The sequence below is a fragment of the Schistocerca americana genome, chromosome X, assembly GCF_021461395.2.
Source record: "Schistocerca americana isolate TAMUIC-IGC-003095 chromosome X, iqSchAmer2.1, whole genome shotgun sequence".
NCBI lineage: Eukaryota > Metazoa > Arthropoda > Insecta > Orthoptera > Acrididae > Schistocerca > Schistocerca americana.
The window spans coordinates 301,363,949-301,388,968 of record NC_060130.1 but is presented as its reverse complement, the minus strand read 5'-3'; the positions used below and the strand labels follow the sequence as shown (position 1 = coordinate 301,388,968).

The 25,020-nt window shown below is 37.1% G+C and overlaps 1 protein-coding gene across 1 annotated transcript in view; it reads left to right on the top strand.

The window, feature by feature from the left end:
- LOC124555974 (histone-lysine N-methyltransferase trithorax) overlaps nt 1–20,782 on the top strand; it is a 220,142-nt gene extending 199,360 nt beyond the window's left edge. Inside the window, exon 14 of the mRNA XM_047130020.1 lies at nt 17,790–20,782. Coding sequence (XP_046985976.1) covers nt 17,790–17,963 — 174 coding nt within the window. The 3' untranslated portion in view covers nt 17,964–20,782. The remainder of the gene's footprint in view (nt 1–17,789) is intronic.
- Nucleotides 20,783–25,020: the final 4,238 nt, after the last annotated feature.

Genomic DNA, 25,020 nt, shown 5'->3' with positions numbered 1-25,020 from the left:
CCAGAAATATATAAACTGATCAGTGTGCTATCACACAGTTATTTCACTTCCCAAAGAGAGACATACAGGGTGATAACTAAACTTAAACTTTCAAAACACTGTAGAAATAACACCACTGGTCAGAATGATGTCAAATTGCAATGGATTATTATTGGCGAAGGGGGAAAACGTATGGATCGGAGAAGGGGGCCAACATATGGCAGAAGAAAAAAAATAATGTGAAAATTTATAGGTGGCGCTGTATGTGTCAGAATACGTAAATGGAAACACCTGTCATGCGCATGACCCATTGAAATTCGTATAAACACACCGGATACATGGCTTACCCTCCTTTTGCATCTGCAACGTGTGCCACGACTGTCTCACAGCAGGATCGCACTCTGCTTTTAAAGCTCGTTACAAGAATGATGACTATGCACATGTCTCTCTGTGGAAGTTCAGGACACTGAAGGGTTTGAAAAAAGGCATTGGTCCGATGACTGCTGTGGGTCTGGAGAAAATGATTTGGAAATTCGAAAGGATGGGTTCTTTTGGTGTGCAACCTGGTAGAGGGAGGAAACGAATTGATTCAATCTCAGTTAAAGCAGTGGCCACAGCAATGCAGGAGTCGTCGTGGTGTGCAAACGTGTAGCATACGGAGAATTGCCCAAACATTGGACATACCTGTGAGCATGGTGCGTAAAATCGTATGAAACATCCTTCTTTGCTATCCATTCAAAATTACCCATGTGCACGAGTTGCTCCCTGTTAACCTGCCAGCAAGAGAGACCTTTGCTTTAGAATTTCTTGCTCGTATGTAAATGGAAAATGATTGGCCGTGGAAGATTTTGTGGACAGATGAAGCCCGCTTCCATCTGACAGGATATGTCAAGACACAGAATTGTCAAATATGGGCAACAGAAAATCCATGCGCAGATCAACCAGTACCACTTCATCCTGAAAAGGTCACTGTGTGGTACTGGTTTATGACATCATTTATCATAGGGCCATATTTTTTCGAAGAGACAAGTGCTTCCAGACCTTTTACCTGTACCGTCAGTGGTAAGTGCTATGAGAGTCTTTTGCACAACCACATCATTCCAGCTCTCTAGCAGCATGTATGTGTGGATGGGATTATTTTTATGCAAGATGGTGCACCTCCACACATTGCAAATCCAGTAAAGCAGATGCTGAAGCGTCGTTTCGGAAATGCTAGAATTATCAGCCACCATTTCCCTACAGCCTGGCCGTCTCAATCACCTGATGTTAATCCTTGTGACTTCTGGCTGTGGGGCAGCCTGAAAGACGTTGTGTTCAGTGTTCCGATTGCAAACTTAGCTGCATTCAAGGCACACATTCATCTACATCTACATCTACATCCATACTCCACAAGCCACCTGACGGTGTGTGGCGGAGGGTACCCTGAGTACCTCTATCGGTTCTCCCTTCTATTCCAGTCTCGTATTGTTCGTGGAAAGAGGGATTGTCGGTATGCTTCTGTGTGGGCTCTAATCTCTCTGATTTTATCCTCATGGTCTCTTCGCGAGATATACGTAGGAGGGACCAATATACTGCTTGACTCTTCGGTGAAGGTATGTTCTCGAAACTTTAACAAAAGCCTGTACCGAGCTACTGAGCGTCTCTCCTGCAGAGTCTTCCACTGGAGTTTATCTATCATCTCCGTAACGCTTTCGCGATTACTAAATAATCCAGTAACGAAGAGCGCTGCTCTCCGTTGGATCTTCTCTATCTCTTCTATCAACCCTATCTGGTGCGGATCCCGCACTGCTGAGCAGTATTCAGGCAGTGGGTGAACAAGCATACTGTAACCTACTTCCTTTGTTTTCGGATTGCATTTCCTTAGGATTCTTCCAATGAATCTCGGTTTGGCATCTGCTTTACCGACAGTCAACTTTATATGATCATTCAATTTTAAATCACTCCTAATGCCTAGTCCCAGATAATTTATGGAATTAACTGCTTCCAGTTGCTGACCTGCTATTTTGTAGCTAAATGGTAAGGGATCTACCTTTCTATGTATTCGCAGCACATTACACTTGTCTACATTGAGATTCAATTGCCATTCCCTGCACCACGCGTCAATTCGCTGCAGATCCTCCTGCATTTCAGTACAATTTCCCATTGTTACAATCTCTCGATACACCACAGCATCATCTGCAAAAAGCCTCAGTGAACTTCCGATGTCATCCACAAGGTCATTTATGTATATTGTGAATAGCAACGGTCCTACGACACTCCCCTGCGACACACCTGAAATCACTCTTACTTCGGAAGACTTCTCTCCATTGAGAATGACATGCTGTGTTCTGTTATCTAGGAACTCTTCAATCCAATCACACAATTGGTCTGATAGTCCATATGCTCTTACTTTGTTCATTAAACGACTGTGGGGAACTGTATCGAACGCCTTGCGGAAGTCGAGAAACACGGCATCTACCTGTGAACCCGTGTCTATGGCCCTCTTGAGTCTCGTGTACGAATAGCCCGAGCTGGGTTTCACACGACCGTCTTTTTCGAAACCCATGCTGATTCGTACAGAGTAGATTTCTAGTCTCCAGAAAAGTCATTATACTCGAACATAATACGTGTTCCAAAATTCTACAACTGATCGACGTTAGAGATATAGGTCTATAGTTCTGCACATCTGTTCGACGTCCCTTCTTGAAAACGGGGATGACCTGTGCCCTTTTCCAATCCTTTGGAACGCTACGCTCTTCTAGAGACCTACGGTACACCGCTGCAAGAAGGGGGGCAAGTTCCTTCGCGTACTCTGTGTAAAATTGAACTGGTATCCCATCAGGTCCAGCGGCCTTTCCTCTTTTGAGCTATTTTAATTGTTTCTCTATCCCTCTGTCATCTATTTCGTTATCTACCATTTTGTCATCTGTGCGACAATCTAGAGAAGAAACTACGGTGCAGTCTTCCTCTGTGAAACAGCTTTGGTAAAAGACATTTAGTATTTCGGCCTTTAGTCTGTCATCCTCTGTTTCAGTATCATTTTGGTCACAGAGTGTCTGGACATTTTGTTTTGATCCACCTACCGCTTTGATATAAAACCAAAATTTCTTAGGATTTTCTGCCAAGTCAGTACATAGAACTTTACTTTCAAATTCATTGAATGCCTCTCACATAGCCCTCCTCACACTACATTTTGCTCCGCGTAATTTTTGTTTGTCTGCAAGGCTTTGGCTGTGTTTATGTTTGCTGTGAAGTTCCCTTTGCTTCCGCAGCAGTTTTCTAACTCGGTTGTTTTACCATGGTGGCTCTTTTCCATCTCTTATGATCTTGCTTGGCACATACTCATCTAACGCATATTGTACTATGGTTTTGAACGTAGTCCACTGATCCTCAACACTATCTGTACTTGAGACAAAACTTTTGTGTTGAGCTGTCAGGTACTCTGTAATCTGCTTTTTGTCACTTTTGCTAAACAGAAAAATCTTCCTACCTATATTTCTATTTACGGCTGAAATCATCGATGCAGTAACCACTTTATGATCGCTGCTTCTCTGTTCTGGGTTAACTGTTTCAAATAGTTCGGGTGTGTTTGTCACCAGAAGGTCTAATATGTTATCGCCACGAGTCGGTTCTCTGTTTAACTCTTCAAGGTAGTTTTCAGATAAAGCACTTTAAAAAATTTCACTGGATTCTTTGTCCCTGCCACCCGTTATGAACGTTTGAGTCTCCCAGTCTATATCCGGCAAATTAAAATCTCCACCCAGAACTATAACATGGTGGGGAAATCTACACAAAATATTTTCCAAATTATCCTTCAGTCACAATAGCTTTGCTATAAACATGCCTCCCCCTTCACTGTCCAGCCTGTCTCTGCGGTATACATTCCAATCTGAGTTTAGGATTTCATTACATTGCTAACACATTCTGAACCTCACCTCGGAAATACTTCAATTAGTTGTGGAACATGCTGTTTCTTGATTTCAACTTGTTGCAGAAAACAGTGGACAACATAGTGAACATGTTTTGCGCCAGTCACACATAAATTAATGATTCGATCTGATTTTGATTGATGCTTTTTATGCCGGTTTTGGCCTCAGGACAGTTAAAAACCAATGAGATTTATGATTTTTATGCAGTTTTTGGTCTCAGGATGATTAAAAACCGATTTTTCCCATCCAATGTGATATGACCTTCCCGTGGTATATGGGCTTATGTAACTAACACTATCTCACCTGTACACCCATGCACACTGAGTAGTGCAGTTTGTTTAATGCCGAACATACAACTTAGGCGTTGTTGTATGATTCATTTGTCATTTGTAGTCAACCACTATTAAATTATGATGCTTACAGTGCCATGTATTGCTGCATTTATTTTTCTTCTGTCCTACGTTTTCCCCCTTCTCCGATAATATTCCGTTGCAATTTGACGCCATTCTGATCAGTGGTGTTATTTGTACAGCAGTTTGAAAGTTTAACTTTAATTGTAATCACCCTGTACGTGGTCATGGGTAGCTGCCTTGCAGGAACCCAGGCAAATATTTTTAGATTAATGGGAAAGTAAATTTTTCTGTGAATAAATCCAATGGGCAGATAATGTCATTTATCATTGTCATGATGTTGATGATACACTCATTCTATTTCTTGGAAATCATGACAAAATTTAACTAATTTCACCAACAAATTAATAAAATGCATAACAGCATCAAATTTACCATTGGATATGAAACAGGCAAGAACACAAACTTCTTAGGTATAAAAATAGCTAACGATAATGATGACCATAAATTTGCAACATGTTGTAAACCACCAACAAATGACTATAATTCATCATGTGACCCACCAGCACATAAAACAGCACAACAGCTATGATTCTAATATATTCCATGTACAGAAAGAAAACCAGGGCCAAATTTGCAACAAAAATGAAGAAATTACTGTAGCAAAAGTGGAAAGAAAAAAGAAAAAAAAAATTGTGATGCCTCCATGTATGGGAAATATTTCTCAAAAAATAAGTAAAACCTTCTGTACTACTTATGTTAAAATTAGCATCTGCACAGAGAATAAACAAGGAATGAAGATAACGGACAAAACTCAAAAACATGACCAATCAAAATTATGCAAAGACCACTCAAAAGTATGTAAAATTAAGTGCAGTGACTGTGATGTATTCCAAATGGGATAAACAGGATGAAAATTTACAACATACAAAGAACATATAACCAAAATCATAAACAACATCTCCACTTTTAGTATACATCTACGAGAAAAACTACACTCTGCAGTAGACATAGTGCTTATGTCTACTGCAGAGTGTTCCAGTCTTCATAGAGCAGAAAAAGAAAGCTACATGAGCATCTTGGCAAAAATTCCAAATAACACCTAAAACAAACAAACAGAATTCAGAAATAATAAATATATTAAGAACTTAGACAAAATTCTTATTGGTGACAAATAATTCAGAACAAAAGACAATTCTGTATTTTACATACAATATAAATTGATTTTTATTAAAAATGTAAATTTAATAGCAAACTATATTTTTGACACACGAATGGTTAATGTAACAACTATGCACAAGTATCACAAAATAAAAGATCATATTTGAAAAATAATATTTAAGATCTTATTACCTAAGTAAGAACTTGCAATACAACCATATGTACATAGATGTATGAGCTAACAATAGCTTGAGTGTGCTCCTTTATGATATATAAATGTATACTACATTTCATACAGTTTTTTGAGGATGTAAAACAGCATACACAAAAAACTATTCAAAATAAATTTTCTTGGCATAGCACTGACAAACAAAAATGGTAAGATAGTGTTTCAGTTTGTGCAGGAAACATACAGACACAATATTATGCTTCACATTGACATACATCTGCTGCTTTAAAAAGCGTCTTTTCTGGACTTTTCCATGTGTTAAAGACTTCATGAATGTGCAACCATGTTACTGCTGCATATTTTATCAGGTAATCTTCCAGTCGTTTCTTATCTCTCTGAATCCAGAAAAGAACTTCCTCAGTCCATCTATCACGCATTCCTTTAACTACATGTCTTTCCAGCCACTTCATTCTTATAACGGTCCAAATTACGTCTTCTGCTCCAGTCCCCTCTGAGTGAGACGGTGCAAGAGTTAAGACACTGGACTCGTATTTGGGGGAAATCCTCATACAGCCGGGGTGGCCACCCTTTTTGGCAGGTGTGCCAAATTTTTGAAAGGGAATTTCCTCGCAGGCTGCATTACCAGTTTTTGTTGTATGAACCAAAACAACTAAGAAATATTAATTTACTTTTTAAAGAAAATAAAACAAATCTGAGGAAAGAACATTTATTATAAAATTTAATGAAATACATTGTTAGTGGGATGTCTGGCTTTGACTGACTAAACTGAGCAAGCCAGTGTTGATTGCTACATGCAAGCAATTTTTCAGATGAACATCAGTAATTCGTGTTCTCATTTGTGATTTGGTGTAATTCATCCAACTAAAAAGCTGTTCACACTCATAAGCATTTCCAAATAATCAAATTATTTTTAAAGCATGTTTGTAAAATGCTGACTATTTCTAATTGTCCAAATATGTTTTATAGAACTCTTCCAAAGCAACTTGATAAAATTTCTCTTTTAACTGTGCATCACATCATATCGCATTTCGCAGCATTTGCAAAAGCCTCTGTGAACTCATTTCTATGGAGAATGGCATAGAAAGTATAGAAAAATAGCAGACGATGTTTCGTAAAATTTTGAAATCGGTGTTTGAATTCATGTTTTAAATCAGATATCAAAGAAGCATATTTAACCACTGCCGGCTGTTTGACATACGATTGCTTTGACAGTGTAGGAAAATGGGTGAAGTTTTTTGTTTGTAATTGTTGTTCCCGAAACCCAAGTTTCATTTTGAATGTGAAAATAAAATCATCCAGGACATTATTCGGTTGATCTTTCCTTGGAGTTGAGCATTAACATCATTTAGGTGGCTAGTTATATCGAACAAGAACGCAAGTCGGAAAGCCATTCTTTATCTTTCAACTCTAGGAGCCTCATTGACTTGCTTTCAAAGAGGATTGTATTTCTTGCTTCAAATCAAACACTCATTTCTACATTTTTGCACTGGTTAGCCATCTTACTTCTGTATAATATGAAATGTTATCATGCTCTGCATCTGAGCACCATGTATTTTTAGCCCCAATAGGTTCTTAAGTTTTAACAAAAAGTTACCTAATGTCGATATAACTGCTTCCAACAATTCTCTTTGCTTCATCGTATCCTCAAGTGGATACAATTCTGCTAATTCTTCTGTTTTATTAAAACAGGCATCAACACCTCTGACATAAATCACCACTTGGGCAGTATCTGCCATATCTGTGCATTCATCAAAAGCTAGAGAATAAGGTATAAACTCAGATGCACCATTTTTTAAATTATCTCAGTTTTGTCTTCCAATGTCGTCCACACTTCTAGCATCTAGTAATAGTTTGACGAGGCAGGCGTATTTCTTATAAATACTTTTTCTTTCCTGGAGACACAATTTCAGCGAGTATTCCTTAACCATTTTGCCTTCTGAATATGGCTTTGATTTCTTTTCCAGTATTAGAGCTACTGCATAACTCACTTTTACGTAGCAAGTTGACTCTGAATTCGCCCTTGTAAGTATCTGCTGTTGAGTAGAAAGTTTCTTGTTTAAGTCATTTACCTGATCTTGTCGAAATTGTCTTACCAAATGTAACTGCATGTTTAGTCTCATAATGCCATTGGATATTATATTCTTTTGGAACTGAGACACATTCATTACATGTCAGACGTATGGGTTTTGTTTTATATTCCTCAAAAAAATAGTTTGCAGTAAACTTGTCTTGAAAATTTCTCAACTCTCTGCACTTTTCCTTTTCTTAGGTCCTATTTGTTTATTAGTTGACATCATATGAAGTTTACTTCTCGAACTGAAACAGACATTTTTTTACCATAAGTCTGAAACTGACAAAGAGACAACACAGGAATCAGAGTTTGGTAATTTTTTTATGTGTATGGTACCTGACATTCAGAATCAAATATCAATTACCTAAAGTAGTTCGATGAAACTCTCAGAAATTCCTACAAAATCTTCTTTAAAGTTCCCTGAAGTTGTTTATCACTATAAAGCAAGTGGACAGTTTTGATGGGCTTTATGGCTCTGTGGTAGGATGCCCAACTTCCACATGGGTGGCCTTCGATTCCCAGTTGTGTTAAATACTTAAAGATAGATTTGTGTTCCACAGGCATTTATATGAAGTGTAGGGTACATAACAATGGAAAAAAATTAATTTGAAACATTTTTCTTTTTTTGAAACAAATTTATTTATAAAGGATTGGTGATTGGGGATTTATATCTACAATGAAAACTGGATTTTTGTGTTTGATTTGTAATTATAAATAAAAAGACATGTATATTTCATAAAAATGAAAATTAAATATGTGCTAATTAACATATATTTATAAGACGTAGTTATTCGAACTGAACGGAAAAAACTAAAGTAGTAATTACTGCAACTAGGCTCAAACCAGCAATGCACAATTACCTCTCAAGCACTACTCTTTTTCATTTTTTCCCAATCTTTATGTATTTCACGCTTCACAGAAGTGGTTGTAGAGCATGCAACTATGTTTGAAAATATAAATCAACTATGTACATACGCTAATCCTGGCCCTCCACATGGAAGGCTGTCATTCTACCACAGAGCCACACTGCTTGTCGAGTTATCGGTCTTTCATTTGAGTATCATCCGCACTTGGGAAACTTCATAGTCTTCTCTCTTGAGATTTTTGAGAGTAATATTCAACTGCTGTAGGAGGCAATTGATATTTTAGTTCTTAACATCATGTATTGTAAATATAAAAAGTTACATATGCTTCACTAAACTTAGCAGTCTTACTTTAAAATTTCGACCCCCATTTCAATTTCTTTTTTATGATTGTTTCTTAAAACTATTATACATTTCAAGTCGATAACATTATTATTAGTTGCTGTAAGTAAGAGAGAAAGGCAAGTGGCTGAAGTTGCGCTAGATGGTCCCTTTTCTACCTTCGTAAGGCGGAATCCTCAAAAGTCATCAATAAAAATGGATTTTACAATTATTTATTTATTTTATACTACTAGAATAAAAAGAAGGTACTGAGGCAGAAACCATTGCTAATGTCGATTGGTGTACCTGCTCACCATAATTGAAAGCATAAAATAAATGCTAGCATACTAAAATTAAAGGCGAGCATTGCAAATTATCTATAAAAATATGAAAGCTGGCTTTATGTACGTGAAGTGATGGTAGGTCTATTGCGATCAAATATGCACCAAGTATACACATGAAGGGCTATCTTTATGGCCAGTAGTATTGCGAGTTAGCAGTAAAATTAAATATGGAATGTATTGACTACTTCTGGCACTTGTTTCACCTGCACTGTGCAAGAAACGTATCCAGTTGTGCAGTCCGTACTGCTCTGAACTTTTTTGGAGGTTTCACGTGAAATAGAAGTAAATTTTTCTTTCACAGGAAACAGCTCCACGGACCAAAAATGTGGGCCACATTTGGCCTGCGGGCTGCTGGTTTGCTACCCCTGCTCATGTGGCATCCCCAAATCACTTGAATCATTTGAATGTCAGCACATTTCCTATGAAAGGGCATGATCAATTTCGCTGCCTGTCTTTCCACAATCCAACTATGTGGTTTTCTTCGTACCTTCATTAGATTTTCACATCTCAATTGGCATTACATGCACAAAGTCATTATTCTCTTCATTAACTATCTGTTTTCTTACCTGTTTCATACACTGTGAAAACATATAAGAAAAGGTGGGATGCTTCTATAATTTTCTTTCTGTTTTTAGTGTGTGATCTGCCATATTTCCTGATGAATTGTGGTGTCTACCCAGAATGAATAGCTCTTCTCATTTCTTCATACTGTTATACTTTTCTGTTGTTTCTCATACATTGTTTTCATTATTTTCCTCACATCCTCTAAAAGATATGCAAATGTAGTTTTGTTACTTACTGTTAGTAACAAAACATACATTTGGCTAAAATTGCCAGAGTTACTTGGTGCTACAAGTGAGCATAAATGTACATACTACGAGAGCGTGCTGAAAAGTAATGCCTCAAAATTTTTTATGTGAGAGCCCTTGGAGTTTTTAAATAAAACAAATGTCATTAACATTCTACATCTTTATTCTTCATGCTATGTATTTATTGTTCAACATAGTCACCCTGCTGATGAACACATTTTTCCCAACGAGAGACCAAGTTTCTTAATATCAACACTGTAGAATGTTTGACTTTAATTAGGGAGCCACAACCTCACCTTTGCTTGCACCACTTTATCACCATCAAAGTGAAGCCCTCAAAGATGTCCTTTAAGTTTTGGAAACAGATTACAATTGGATGGGGGCCAAGTCAGGAATGTGTGGAGGATTATGATGATGACAGTGAACACAAGACGTCGGATTATTGCAGATATCACAGCACTTGGGTGTGTGGTCTGGCATTATCTTGCTGAAGGAGGGGATGCTCCATGTGTAAATAAACTCTCCCAATCCGAAACTTGATTATAGCGTGGTGTTTCTTGTGCACAGACATAGTTATGTTACATGCTACAATTTGGAGCCCTCTAGCGGCAGAGGGTTGCAAACATGTAGACATGAAGAATAAAGATGTAGAATGTTAATAACATTTGTTTTATGTACAAAGCTTCAAGAGTTTTCACATAAAAAATGCAGAGCGAGGGCATTGCTTTTCAGGATGCCCTCATACAAATTCCAGACTAGTGAGGATACATCTTAATAAAAATAAGCAATTAAGTAAAATACAAATTGTATTTCTTTTTAGTTGAACAAGACCATAGTCTCAAAATATTAAGATATAGATTCCTGTCATGCTAGTGGAATGGAAGAAGTGCCTGTTTGTGCATGTCCATGGACGATGAGATAATTAATGTCTAACGTATTTCGGAAGTAATAAGAATGCCAGTGCAATAGTAAGAAAATTCAGACTTCCACAGTTGTCAATATCCATTGTTAAATTTCATAAACTGTTTGATAACTGTTGTATCCCAACCTCCCCCCCCCCCCCTCCCCCCCCTCCCCCCAAGGGTTGTATTCAGTATCGCTGTGGGCTTGTAATTAATATACGGCACTCAGGTCTGGAAAAAGAATCCGTATTGGTTTATTTACCGATGGGAATTATGTGGCGAGGATTACCAGGGGAACAGGAAAAGATAACTCTTAATTGCTCCAGACTCATCTTGGAGGTAAACGCAAAATTCAAAGCTAAAGGAAATAAGCCATTCAGCATCTTCTCTAGATGGTGGGCCGAAATGGAAGAGAGAGTTTTTTTAGTTACAGCTCTGAGAGCCCTCTACCTCGCAGGTCGGGTCTTCTTGCAATGTGATTTGATTGGCAAGGCGGCTTTGGTGGTGGTGATGATTCACCCTGAACTGACTTGAACTGGTTGATTGCTGTCACATCAGTTGAAAGGTATCAGACAAGAATGGTGGCCTCTGTAAATTTTGAATAATAAAAATTACTCACATTTGAAGTGTGATGGGCACCTTGTACATCTCCACCCCTGTCCGTGAAAGAGTTCGCTACACGTAACTCAGACAATCTCTATGAGCCTTATAGCCGGTAACAATATTTGGTTTTCATTTATCAATTCAGTAGAACAGATAACATTTTTGATACAGTGGTCGTATATAAAATTATGTACTTGGTATAAGAGAGATACAGGTCTCAGCTGCAATTGAGCATAGAATTAAATTCAGTGGCAACAAGAGAAAATTTGTGCCGGAGTGGGATTCGAACCCAGAATTCTCGCTTTATGCTAGTAATCACCTTGACCGCTTCAGCTATCTGGACACACTTCCCCTGCAGCCCAAATTCTTAACTTTTCACACACACACACACACACACACACACACACACACACACACACACACAATCTACCATCTATTGTCCTCATTGCATGCCCCTTTAACTGATTCCTGTAGGAGTTCAGACATAGTGTGCAACCACACTGAGGTTATCATTACTATCAAGGTGTCTGTTCTGTCAGATACGTCCAACAGAAGACCACACATACAATAATATAGCCTTTGTTTTAATGACTGCCACCCGAGCTCACTTAATCATATCCACAACACTCTCCCCCCTATTTAGTGATAAACAAGCTACCCTTCTTTGATCGTTTTCAACATCCTCCATCAATCCTTGTCAAACATCACTACCTTTTTTGGTTCCCTCCAGTCATTCGGACATCCCATTGAAAGCTTCCCCAGCAGAATTCAAGCCGACACAAAGGTGAAGTGTGATCGCACCTTAAACTAATGTCCTCTAATAGGTGTCTGGACACTTAACAAATACTAGTGAACTGCCCCACAGTAACCATAGTGGTTCACTATCAGCATTCACATGCACCATAGTGAACCTTTGGATACTTAGGCTTCCATATTTTCTGTATGCTTGCTTATCTGCTGGTGTTGGCAGGAAATGAAATGAATGAGGGCATGCTGACAAGTAATGCCTCTGCATTTTTTATGTGAAAACTCGTAAAGCTTGTTAATTAAAACAAATGTTATTTAACATTCTAAATCTTTATTCTTCATGTCAACATACTTATTTCTCAACGTACTCACCGTGGTGATGAACACATTTTCCCCAGTGAGACACGAGTTTGTTGATTTTGACACTGTAGAATGTTTGAAATTGTTGCTGGAGCCACAATCTCACCTCTGATTGCACAGTTTCATCACTGTTAAAGTGAAGTCTTCAAGATGAAAACAGATGAAAATTGAATGGGGCCAAGTTGGGGCTGTATGGAGGATGATCTATGACAGTGAACTCAAGGCGTCGGATTGTTACAGATGTTGCAGCACTCGTGTGTGTGGTCTGGCATTGTCATGCTGAAGGAGAGGGTTCTCCATGTGGGAATGAACACTTCAAATTGAAACTCAATTACAGCACATTGTTTCCCATGCGTGGTCATAGTTGTTACACGCTACAATTCGGAGTCCTCTTGCGGCAGGGGGTTGCATATATGTAGACATGGAGAATAAAGATGTAGAATGTTAATAACGTTAGTTTTATTTATAAAAAAAACTAGGCATTACTTTTCAGCATGCCCTTGTACATAGGTTATGTTTGCAACAGGGTGTTTGCTTTTTAAATCATCAGTGATGTAATCTTGTGCCATTCATATGATTTTTGTTTAGAGTATAAGTCACTTGAGACACATTCTGCAGCTTCTTGCATCCTTTGACGTAACAATAACAAGATAATTTTGTGTGCAACATAGTGTCTGATATATAGCGCCTAACGAAAAAAAGTGAAGCACACAGACGACATTGTCGGATGTCAACATACAGTTGCACCCCATTAGGGTATGTGTAAATGATTTGAGTTGCAGTTCTCTAAGGCAGGTAGAGTGACCATCAGAGTGGATTAGTGTTCAGTGTTTTACCAGGAATGGTAGAGAAAATAAAGGGTCTGAAGAGTAGCAGATATTGAATGGTATCGTAAGGAGACATTCCGGTCTTGGAAATTCAATTCGGGATGACACTTCGCAGGTTAGTAGTATACCTCAAGGGCGTCGACTCATTGAAGTCTTTAAAGTGCACTATCCAGAAAATTCCGAGAAAGAGGGCTGTAAAGTTTTAAGCATAGCTCATACACACCTAATATACGGTCAGAAGTAGCATTCCAGCATACAGGTGAAATAGCTCAGTCAGTAGCGTGATAGAATGTCATGCGGCCGATCTGGGTTCGATTCTAGTTGCAGGCCCAATTTTATTTTGTTTTCTGAATTATCTTACAAATTATAGCAACTTTTAAATAAAGTTAATGACCTAAAGTATTATTAGTTAGATCATAAATAATTTTAGTTTGTTTATGAAATGGCTGTGACGGCTACTCAAAAAGGGAATTACACTCATCAATATTTTCTTTGTAAAAAATTGAATAATTTCAGATGTGTTTCAGTGGAGGTAAATTAATTACCACTGTCACAAAATTCTTGGCGGAATTTCAATTATATAAAAATTTTTACAATAATGTGTTCATTTGTCAATTTCATATTTTATGTGCAAGTACCAGAATGATAATTGTCGTAAAAACATTGAAAACATAAGGTCTTTGCCATCTTGCACAATTATGAAGGATGATTGTTTACAGGAACAATGTTCTTTTAAAAGATCTGCGGAAAAACATACTTCAATTACATTCCTAAGAACTTCTCTTTCATCAGAAAGCCTGGAAGCAAACCAGGCATATCAGATCATTTCCTTAAAAATTGGCAGTGAGAGCTGATGCTGGACTATTGATTAAATTTTTATACAGTCTTCACGAGAGTTTGTGTGTCTCTTATTTTCTATATGATAAGCACAATTTTGTATACGCTTTATCAGATTTTTTCTTGTCTATGAAAATAGACATCAGTGGTTGAACAAGTGCAGTACATATCAGAGGAACCACTTTAATTGTACATGTTGGTGATTTCTCATCATTCTGAAAGACTATGTTGTATAATTCAGGCTTTGCTTGTTCACCCTAAAAGTGAATAGCTAACAGAAGCCGTTCTTGACCCACATAAGAATTCAAACACTGGGTGAGAAAGTCAGTGTACGGTTCTGTTGTTAGCTTGCCAGATTTGGAAGACATATTACAACAGTTTTATAATTTTTTGGACCAGTGTTACTGGTTGCCTCTTGTGAATACACACATAGTTGAGGTAGAATGTTTTCAGATAGAGTGAGAGCATATAGAACAGTGTATGTATGTGCCACTTAATTAATGTCGTGTCATTTGATGAAAATAGTTTCGCTTTCTTTGACAGCCCGAGTCCTGTTGTACACTGACTGATACTGACATCCTGCATAGAAAAAACAACCAAAATCGAAGTATTTTATCAGAGAATTGTAAAAATAGAGAGCAAAATGAATTTTTAAATATGCTGCAATAAATACATGCCTGGTCAGTTTTGATAACAAAATCTTTGTGGAAATTTGGTATCAATCTTAACATCTGGTTTCAAAAAGTGTCTGCAGCAAGTAAGATGTCTTCGATCATCGCTTTTTTTCCTTGAAACAAATCTTCTCTCTCTTTGCTGACAAATCGTACTTATTGTTGAATCTATGGACCCAGTTGTCAGAAGTTTTAAATTCAATATCTGTAAACTGTAGTGCTGCTGCTAAAGCACACTGTTGTAAATTTTGTATAAACACTTGCCAATAATTCTCGTGGGCTTCAACAAAATTATGATACATCCGAGAACTGATTGCTTCATACTTATCAAATTGATAGCCTCCTTTTTTTGTTTCTTATTCCCATTGGGATAAATGTTCCTTCTTTCTTAACCGGCTGCATCCTTTTTTTTAGTTACCACCTGTGGTGAGCCTTTGCAATAAGAACAATGTTAATTTCATGCTCCAAAGAAAGACAGTCTACTTCTCTTGCCTTCTTTTCTTCTGGTTCATATTCATCCAATAAGATGTGGTATTCATACTTTTCAAATGGTTCACCTTCACAATTTTCATTTTCGTGAGCAAGTTTATCAGCAGTAGCAAGCATTTTTTCAGACAATATTTCCATAGTACGTCTGTAAATTTCTTCACCTATCAACAGGGCTTCATGAGAAATTGTCGTTCAAGATTCCAGTGCAATCAAATTATTTGAAGCACGCAAGCTTTTATAATAAATAACCGCATCTTTTAACATCATCTTCAACACTTCACTGTATAATGAATCTGCAGCTTCTGATACTTTTGCCGTGTCTTCATTGACAGACATTTTTAATTCACAATATTGTCAAAATTCTGATATTATTTCACAGTACATAATCCTGCAGTGTCTGTGAAAGTCAGGAAAGAACTGGCACTGTAGCAGGTAAGGCCCATTGTGCAATTAGTTCTGTGCAGGCCATGACACTTCCTGACCATCTGCTTGTTTGTATGTACAATAGGGCAACTGCACTTTTCTACAAAGACACCAGTTCCTCAAATTTACAGCGAATATTTATAACCTTTCCACAGCTTATAATATCGCCTAATTTTGTAATAACATTGTAATGATAGTAATTGACACTTTAATTTACCTCCATTAAAAACGCATTTGAAATTATTTAACTTTTTAAAAAGAAAGTATTGACAAGTGTAATTCAAAATTTAAATAGCCTGTGGCAGCCATTTCATAAACAAAGTGAAAGTATTGATGATTTAATTGATAATACCTTAGGTCATTAACTTTATTTAAAAGTTGTTATAATTTTTTAAACGATTAAGAAAACAAAATAAAATTGAGCTTGCAGGTAGGATTGAACACGGATCGGCTATATGACATTCTAGCACCCCACTGACTAAGCTGTTTAGCTTGTATGCTGGAATACTACTTACAACCATATATGAGTTGCATATGAGCTACGCTTAAAACATTAGAGCCTTTTTTCTGGATAGTGCGCTTCAAGACTTCTGTGAGTGGACACCTTTGGGGCATTCTACTAACCTACAAAGTCCCATCCTGAACTGAGTTTCTGCGACCAGAAGGTCCCCATGTCAGTGAAGGACAGGGAGTTGCTGCAGACTTGGGTGAGACAGTGTTAGCAGCACCTTGACGGAGTTTGAAAGGGGCCTCATCGTAGGTCTCCATTTGGCCAGCTTGTTGCGTCATGCAATATCCAGACCTGTTGACCATTTGCACGTAACAGTGGTTTGATATTGGACTACATGGGAATGTGAGGCAGGTATTCTCGTCAAGATTCTGGTCGACCACGTCTGACCACTGTGAGGGAAGATCACCGTATTGTGCACCAAACATATTGTAACCCTTTCACATCTGCAACTACTTCTGATTGCAAGTAATAGACTCCCTGCAACATTCTGTGTCACCCTGCAGCACTGGTCAGATACTAGCAGCAGTCAGACTAGGTAATTGCCATCCCATGTGTGGGTTGCCATTAACACAACACAGATGTCTACCTTTGGAGTGGTGCCATATCCAGAAAGAGTAGACCACTGATGAATGGTGTCACGTTTTGTTCAGCGATGTCCCATTCTTCCAAAGTTTGGAGTCATGGCAGTGTTACTCTTGGTGTCGCGACATGAGGAGCCATCAGATATGATTTCAGGTTATGGCTGGTAGAGACTGAGGGAACTTGGACAACAGAAGGGTAAATCATGGACATGTTGCATCCTCACCATGTGTTACCTCTGCCCCCAATAAAACATAAATGGGGCAAACTCGGACATCAATTTCGTCCCAGTGGCAGTACCCAGGATATAAAGGATGAGTTGCAACAGCTGTGGCCCAGCTTGCTGCAGGAGAGAATACAACAGCTTTATGACACCTTTCACAACTGAATCGGTGCATGTATAAATGCCACAGGGGGTACATCATCATACTGATGAGTGTGCTCTTACTGCAAAATTCTATGCAAATTTGATTTCATTTTTTTTTTTTTTATTTCATTTTGTAATTGTTGTGGTAACATCACAATCGATCTGAACCCGTGAAGTTTCATGTCATTTTCTCCTCCCTTTCCGGGTGCTTGACATTTTTTGTCAGGCTGCAAGCTCTCCAGATCTGCCTCTAGTAGGACATGAATGAGAGCAGCTGTGGCGTGAACTTTGTCTCAGTGCCTGTATCCTGTATGTAAATGCTCCTTGTGCTGAATTATTGTTTTGAGCTTGTTCATTAATGTATGGAGTATTACTTAGTTACATCAGTGCATATTTTTTTCCAATCTTTATTGTTAGTAGTAAGGATAATTGGCCATTAAGATTGTGTGTTGCAATTCCATCTTTATTTTGTTTCAGCCCAACTGCTATTCTCGGGTGGTGGACATACTGGGGAAGAAACATATTTTAATATTTGCACTTCGTAGGATTCCACAAGGAGAAGAACTGACATATGATTACAAATTTCCTTTTGAGGATGTAAAAATACCATGTACCTGTGGTTCACGAAAGTGCCGCAAATATCTAAACTGAAATTCTCGTTTTGTGTATATGTAGATATGTGTGTGTGTGTGTGTGTGTGTGTGTGTGTGTGTGTGTGTGTGTGTTTTTGCTCTCGCGCTCACCCGTGCATCAATATGAGCGTGTGGCTTGAAGACGAGAACAAATCTCATAACAATTTTTCATGTGCAAGGTGTTTGTAAAAGTGGTGACCAAATATACTCTTGTGATAAAAATTATTGTAAAAGTGTAGTTCTTAAAGTATTCTATTTTAAAATATGAACTTTCAAGTGTGTTGTTGGAGGAAATTTTTGGAATATTTTTGAGCTGTGAAATGTGATAGATATCCAATGTGACATTCATTTTCAATTCTTTGTTTAATTTTCCTGCGTTTTTTTTTTTTAAGTAACTGTATTCTGATATATAATTTTGTATGTTCTGTGTTAATTGAAATGGTGTAATTTCATCAGTGTGTGATACTTGTGTAGGTCTGAGTTCCAGTACATGTGGGTATGAACATAAGTTTTATTGCCCAGGCTGAAAACTTCGCATGAACAGGGCAAATTATGGCAGACCTCTCCATATTTTTATTTTGCTAATGCATTTTCCTGTTAGTCTGTGAGTCATCATATGTGATTAAATAAAAGAAGGGACACTGAAAATTGCTTTTGTGGCAAATTGAGGAATTAACCAATTTTCATGTGACTGGTGACAGAGTAATTTTGAACTAAGTAGTCTTGATATGGTACCAAAGATTTCATGTTGTCTTCAGTCCTGCTCTTAGTAATATGTTATGGTGATAATTGTACATTCAGCCAGGATGCATATTACTGTAATTGTATATGTGTGAGTCATGTAAACAGCAAAATTTGTTTTCTAAATAATTCTAAGTTTTGACTGCTTTGTTTTTAAAACAACTGTTTAATTTTGAGAGACTCAAGCCTTTCTGGCAATGGCTGGGTGGCTACATGAGGGCTAATAGCATATTTGAAATAATTGTCTGTGTTGGAATTTGACAAAAAAATTCATTGTAGACACTGTGTCTCCCCTCTTTGCAATGTGCCTAAATGGAAAGTGAGCCATGAGTATTAGTCATAAATAGTAATTTAAACTGTGAGTTACTGACACATCAGTATTTTGAGGAACAGGATCTGCAGCAGTTGCATATTAATGTATGTTGACTTCACTATAATTTTATCTGAATGTATTGCCATCTTTACTCATATTTTTAATTAATGGGACATCTTGACTGATTGTAGATGAAAAATGCTAATGCAGCTTGTGTGATTTATTTCATAGTAAGTTATTAATTTTAAGTACATGTGCTGTATCTGTAACTGGCTGAACAGCTGCCTTAAAACCATTTATCAGACACTAAATAAATTCTTAAATTCTGTGCTGTGATATTCCGCAGTCCTTTACATATGGTAATGATTGTGTAGCTTTAGTTTACCTTAAAAATAGGAAAGACATACACCTTCTTGATATTATGTTGCGTCTGCTTTGGCAGAAGTGGTACCATAGCGGGAGAATAGCATGCTAACTCTAATGTGAGAGCAACTACCAGTCCATTTTGCAAATGTGACTGGTGCCTGTAATCACTTAGAATGATATCCCTGCACTGGTTGTGTGTTGGATGCCTGTATCTGGGAAGCATGACTGCATCTTGCTTTGAGATACCTGAATTGTGGAATGTGGGTGACATTTGGATTCTCGTGAAATTAAAGCTTGCATAACACATGGCTTTTGTAACACTACACATTGCATTCGCAGTATTGTATATAACAGCTGACAGAAAAGTTTAAGTGTGTTTATTGTCAGTGTTACTTAAATACATCTACTTGATTTCGATGTCACAGGACCAGCTAACTATAAATAGATACTGAAATAGAATGGAATGTTCTGGTAAGCATTGAAAAATGTCCCCATTTCTTGTATCATTGCAGAACAGTAAACACCCCAGCAGCTTCACGTTCAATCTTTCGTGTTCAGGTGATAAAGAAGTATATGAAGTATTTGAGCTCAATGTTAGTAATTCACAAGTGTACTATATGCAACAGATGAGAGAGAGAGAGAGAGAGAGAGAGAGAGAGAGAGAGAGAGTGTGTGTGTGTGTGTGTGTGTGTGTGTGTGTACATTTAGTGACTGTAAGAATGCTTAAGGGAATGTCAGCAACGTGAGGATTTTTTTATACATAAATTAATCACGAAGTTGCAGCATGTTGACTTTATTGGGTAAATCCTCCATAAAAGCTTCACTAGTCTATTGGTGGAAGCAACCATGCCCTGAAGTGAAGTTGTTTATGGTCATAATATTTTAACTTTGCCAAAAGTATTGATTAATACACTGGTTGTGTAAATTTTAGTGTGTCTTAGATTATTTTCACTTGAGTTATGAAAAAATGATACAAAGCAGTTTGTTCAAAATGGAATACATGAATGAAAGAGTTGCATCTATACTGGTAGGGCATGAAATTGCTGAATCTAGAGACCTGCTGACTGTACCAATCACTGAAAGGGATATGAACTAAACAAATTTGTTCCCCTTTCTTATGGCACACTGTCCAGACTTACTTATTTACATAATTGAAAGTAAATTCCTGTAATGAGTCTTCTTATTGACATTTACTGCATGGAGCATGGATATATAAAACAATTACACATAAGACTACATACAGCCTTACCCATTCAGGTAATCTAAGTTCCATTTGTGGTATGTAATGGAATGCTGTAATATGGGATATGGTTTATCCACTAAATTAGCTATAAATAGGAAGTGAATATTTGAAAGATGGGAATGTAGGTTATTGGCAATTTTACATTTTCTAGAAAAAAGGTATGTGTGTGTGTGTGTGTGTGTGTGTGTGTGTGTGTGTGTGTGTGTGTGTGGGGGGGGGGGGGGGGGGTTGAAAGCATTGGTTTCCTGCACAACTGGGTGCCCCAACTGATGTGCATGCAGATAGCTTGTTGATTATTTTAAGTTATTGAACAGTGTTTCATCTCTCTCTCTCTCTCTCTCTCTCTCTCTCTCTCTCTCTCTCTCTCTCTCTCACACACACACACACACACACACACACACACACACACACACACAATCATTCACTCACTCTTCTGTCCCATGACACTGATGAGTAGTCGTATTGCTCAGCTACCAGGAACAAATAATTTCCAAAAGCCAATTGTAAAGAGTTACAATTTTTCAAGAGCAGTAAATAAGTGAATGAAGTGTTAGTTTTCCTAAAATATAAATTAAGTGTTACACTCTTTAAGCTAAATTAAATTGTATATGAAAACTGTGTGAACACTAGTAATCAATCATGTCTGCAAAATTCTTCACTTTCCTACTGACATTTACATGTTGTAGAATATGTTCGACAGCTCTGCAGCTTTTGTTGGCTATCCATTACTCTGAAATATGTATGGAAACACATGTAAGAGATAAACTGTTTGATGAAATAGAACACGAGACAGATTACAAACAGATGTTGGTCATTATGCCACATATTATTTCTGTTTCCATGCTGTAGAACAGTTACACACAAGTGTACAAAAGCTATTGTGTCTCACCCATGTATCTTGTGCTGCATTGTATGAATGTGAAAACATTTACTCTGATTGCAAAACTCCATCAAATATAGTCGGAGACACAGTGATCAGACACAAGGAACTGAATCCATAAACGACCAGTTGTGTGTTCACTTTGAGAGAGTATCTGTATTAGAAACTTAACAGTAGCCTAGTCTTGAGAAATAAGACAAAAGAGTACTTCCAAGCAAATTTAATTTGCAGTGGAAATGTTGAGGAACAATAATTATTATGTGAATATCATTATTTAATTTGTTCATTTGTATCTTCTGCTTATAGGGTATAATTCTGGTACTATCCACTGTCTGATAATAGAAAGTTGGCAGTTAAAATTTGATTGTTTTCTGCAAGGAAAAGTACTGGTTCCGATTCTGATGAATCATTATCAAAACTTACTTTTCTGCAAGAGTGATTAAATAGGGTTGATGTAAGTCAGTCTACTTACCACTACAGTTCTTGAACTTTACAGTAATTAAATCATACTTAAATAAGACCTAGCATGATGTTGTAAAGAATCTTCCCTCTTAGACAAACAGTCATTAATTCGTTACTCATAATTCATTTGTATATTTTCCAAGATCGTATGGAATGTGTCAGCTTCATTGCATGAAGAACCAATAGGAATAGCTGACAATATCAAAATGTTCATGACGAACTTAAATATGTGCTCCTAATTACGGCAAGAAGAAGTTACAAAAATGTGCGCTAGAAATATCAAGTATTACTGTTTCTCTGGTAAAAGAATATTAATACAAATATAAAGGTCAGTGTGGATGATACGGAGAAACCATTGAAATATGCAGGCAAAGCAGTTGGTGCATTACATGTCACTATCTGAATTAAATATACCTTCTTTTTTAAAATAATAATAAAAAACAGGTTTTTTAAAAAATATTTATTAATATTTCAAATATCAGGGATTGATTGCCAGATTAGAAAAGTATTTTGGTATTATTATATATTTTGCTAATAAATATGTCTCTTTTTATATTGTTTCTGGCATCACTACAAACTTTTTAAAAACCAGTTTAAATTTAATGTTCATTGTCTTATAATTCATGTGATAAAACGCGCACCGCCCCCCCCCCCCCCCCCCCCCCCACACACACACACACCTTTGTTTAAATTATTTGTTTATTATTTATACCTGATTTAAGTCTTAGAAGAACTTTTAGTAAGTCATTATTTCATATCATGTTGGCTAACTGTATACATATGGTTCTAATGTTCCCTATTTTCCGCTAATTAAATATTGTTAACCTATAAACTCACAACCTTCAAATTTCGCTTCTCGTTTGTTTAATTTTGTAAATATTGGCAAACACAGTAGTGAATATCATTTGTCGCTGCATACTTTTAATAAGCAATGTATTTTACTGTAACATTGGACCAAATGAGAGTCTGTGTACTTCTTGTCAGGATTCCTTGGCAAGGGCTTCTTTATGAAAAAGAGATTTCTGTTCTATTAAGCTTTTTATTGGTGCAGTTGAGTGCATGAAAGTGGGTTCATCCTTGAATGAGCGTCTGCATTTATTATGAAATGTTCTTAATTGAAAGCTATTGAAATTTATTACTGGGAAGCAGGAGCCTATCATTTTCTCAATAGAGGAGAAGAGAATGAGTGTCAAATATGTGTAATTTCTTTATTGACTGCTGAATGTAGTGGTGTATATCAAAAATACCTGTAACACTTTCAAAAAAGGCTTTGAACATGTTGTAGTCAAAAACTGACCACCAGATTGTATGGGCTCTTCTGCATTTTAATAGTTCAGTATCATATGGTGGAATAAGATTTGTCTCTTAATCCTTGGATATTTCCTCAAATGGCACACTTCAAAAGCCATATTATCAATGCAGAATTTAAGAGGTCCTCCCCTTCCTCTTTCCAAACATCACAGCAAGTTGGGTGCCAGTTTTACAAATACCCTGTATTAAAAAATTGTGTAAATAAATTGTCTGTTATATTCAGACTGTTATTGTATGTTATGTTTTTTAAAAAATAAATGTTAATTGCAATATTTTTTTATTTCTGTAATTGACTAGAAGGAGTAAATAAGTGCACATGAAATAAATTTGAGGGGTGCTCTAAATTACCTAACTCGAATTAGCTCTATACTTCACAGTATGTGGAAATTTCTCAGCATTGCATTTTTCCAATTGCTATCTGGAATTGTAGTGTAATTAATACTGTCATAAGAGTAGGTAATTTAGTTTTGCCCCAATTCTCATTACTTTTTTGTATTCCAAAATAAATCCTAAATTGTCATTACTTTTCAGCTGTTAAGACAGCTTCAGAAAAATTGAATGCAAATACTTCATAATTTTGAATCTTTTTGTGTGAAAATTGTGACACACTTGTTAAACTAGGCAAAACTAAAAGCATAATGTACACAAGTGGAGAATGAGGAGTTGAATACATGTGAATAGAATCATCATATCTGCAGGTTGCATTAAAGGCAGTGAGTCGAGTAATAGACCGTGCAGTTAGCAGGAATCAGGTACTGGCAATTATGTCCATATCAACTGTATTTGACTTGCTGAAAGGGTTATCTGTTGTCCTGAACACTGTAATGAATTAATAAAAGTTCTTGACATGGCAGAACAGTTTCAACTGGGACAGTTTGTGAAATCAACTAAGTTTCAGCGAGATTGTAATTAGGGCTTGCAGGAGGTAGGTAGGAGTTTCCAAAGAATTGCCAAACACATTGAACATTCCTTGTTTGCTTTTTATCAGTGCTGTTGCCATTGATTCAAGGAAATTGTATATGCTCATCATCTTGGTTGCAGGCAGAGCAGATACAGTTCCACACCAGGCCCGCACCCATCGGTGATCACAGTGACCACAGCACAAATTGTTAATGTTGCGCACAGTGTGTCAGCTAGGCCCATTGGAAGTGTTTGCTGGTAGATAATTTTAAAGAAGCTAATGGTTAAACTTAAAATGAAATCTGAGAAATAAATTTTATGAAGTTGTGTTCGGTTACAAGATTGAGACAATACTAATATATGTGTTTTCTGTGCTCCTCTTTCATTTTTCTCAAAGGTCTTCTTCAATCAGCAGACATCCTTCATTGAGAATGTCTGAATTGTGATAGGTGGCCTTTGGACCAGTCTGCATTACCCACTGTATCTGTTCGAAAAACTGTGACAACAAAAGGAAGTGATGTACCTCATATTTGCCAGAAAATGGTATTACATCACCATGCAGAAAGGTTTCAAAGATTTAGTTGACAAGGAAAGAGCTAAGAATGACAACAGTCAACAGACTATTTGTATGAGATTCAGTGTTCTGTGCATCAAGAAGTGCATTGTGTTAAATATGTAGGCATGGAATACTTGATGGAATTGGTGGTGTGAGTAAATTTTCTGAAGCTGACTGTATTATTACATCATTAGTGGCAACAGTTTTTGATGAAACTGAACAGTGAGTATGGATATGGTTTATATTACTGCAAAAGTACTTCAGTTAAGTCAAAGGACATGCCTAGAATGAGTTTTCGATTGCA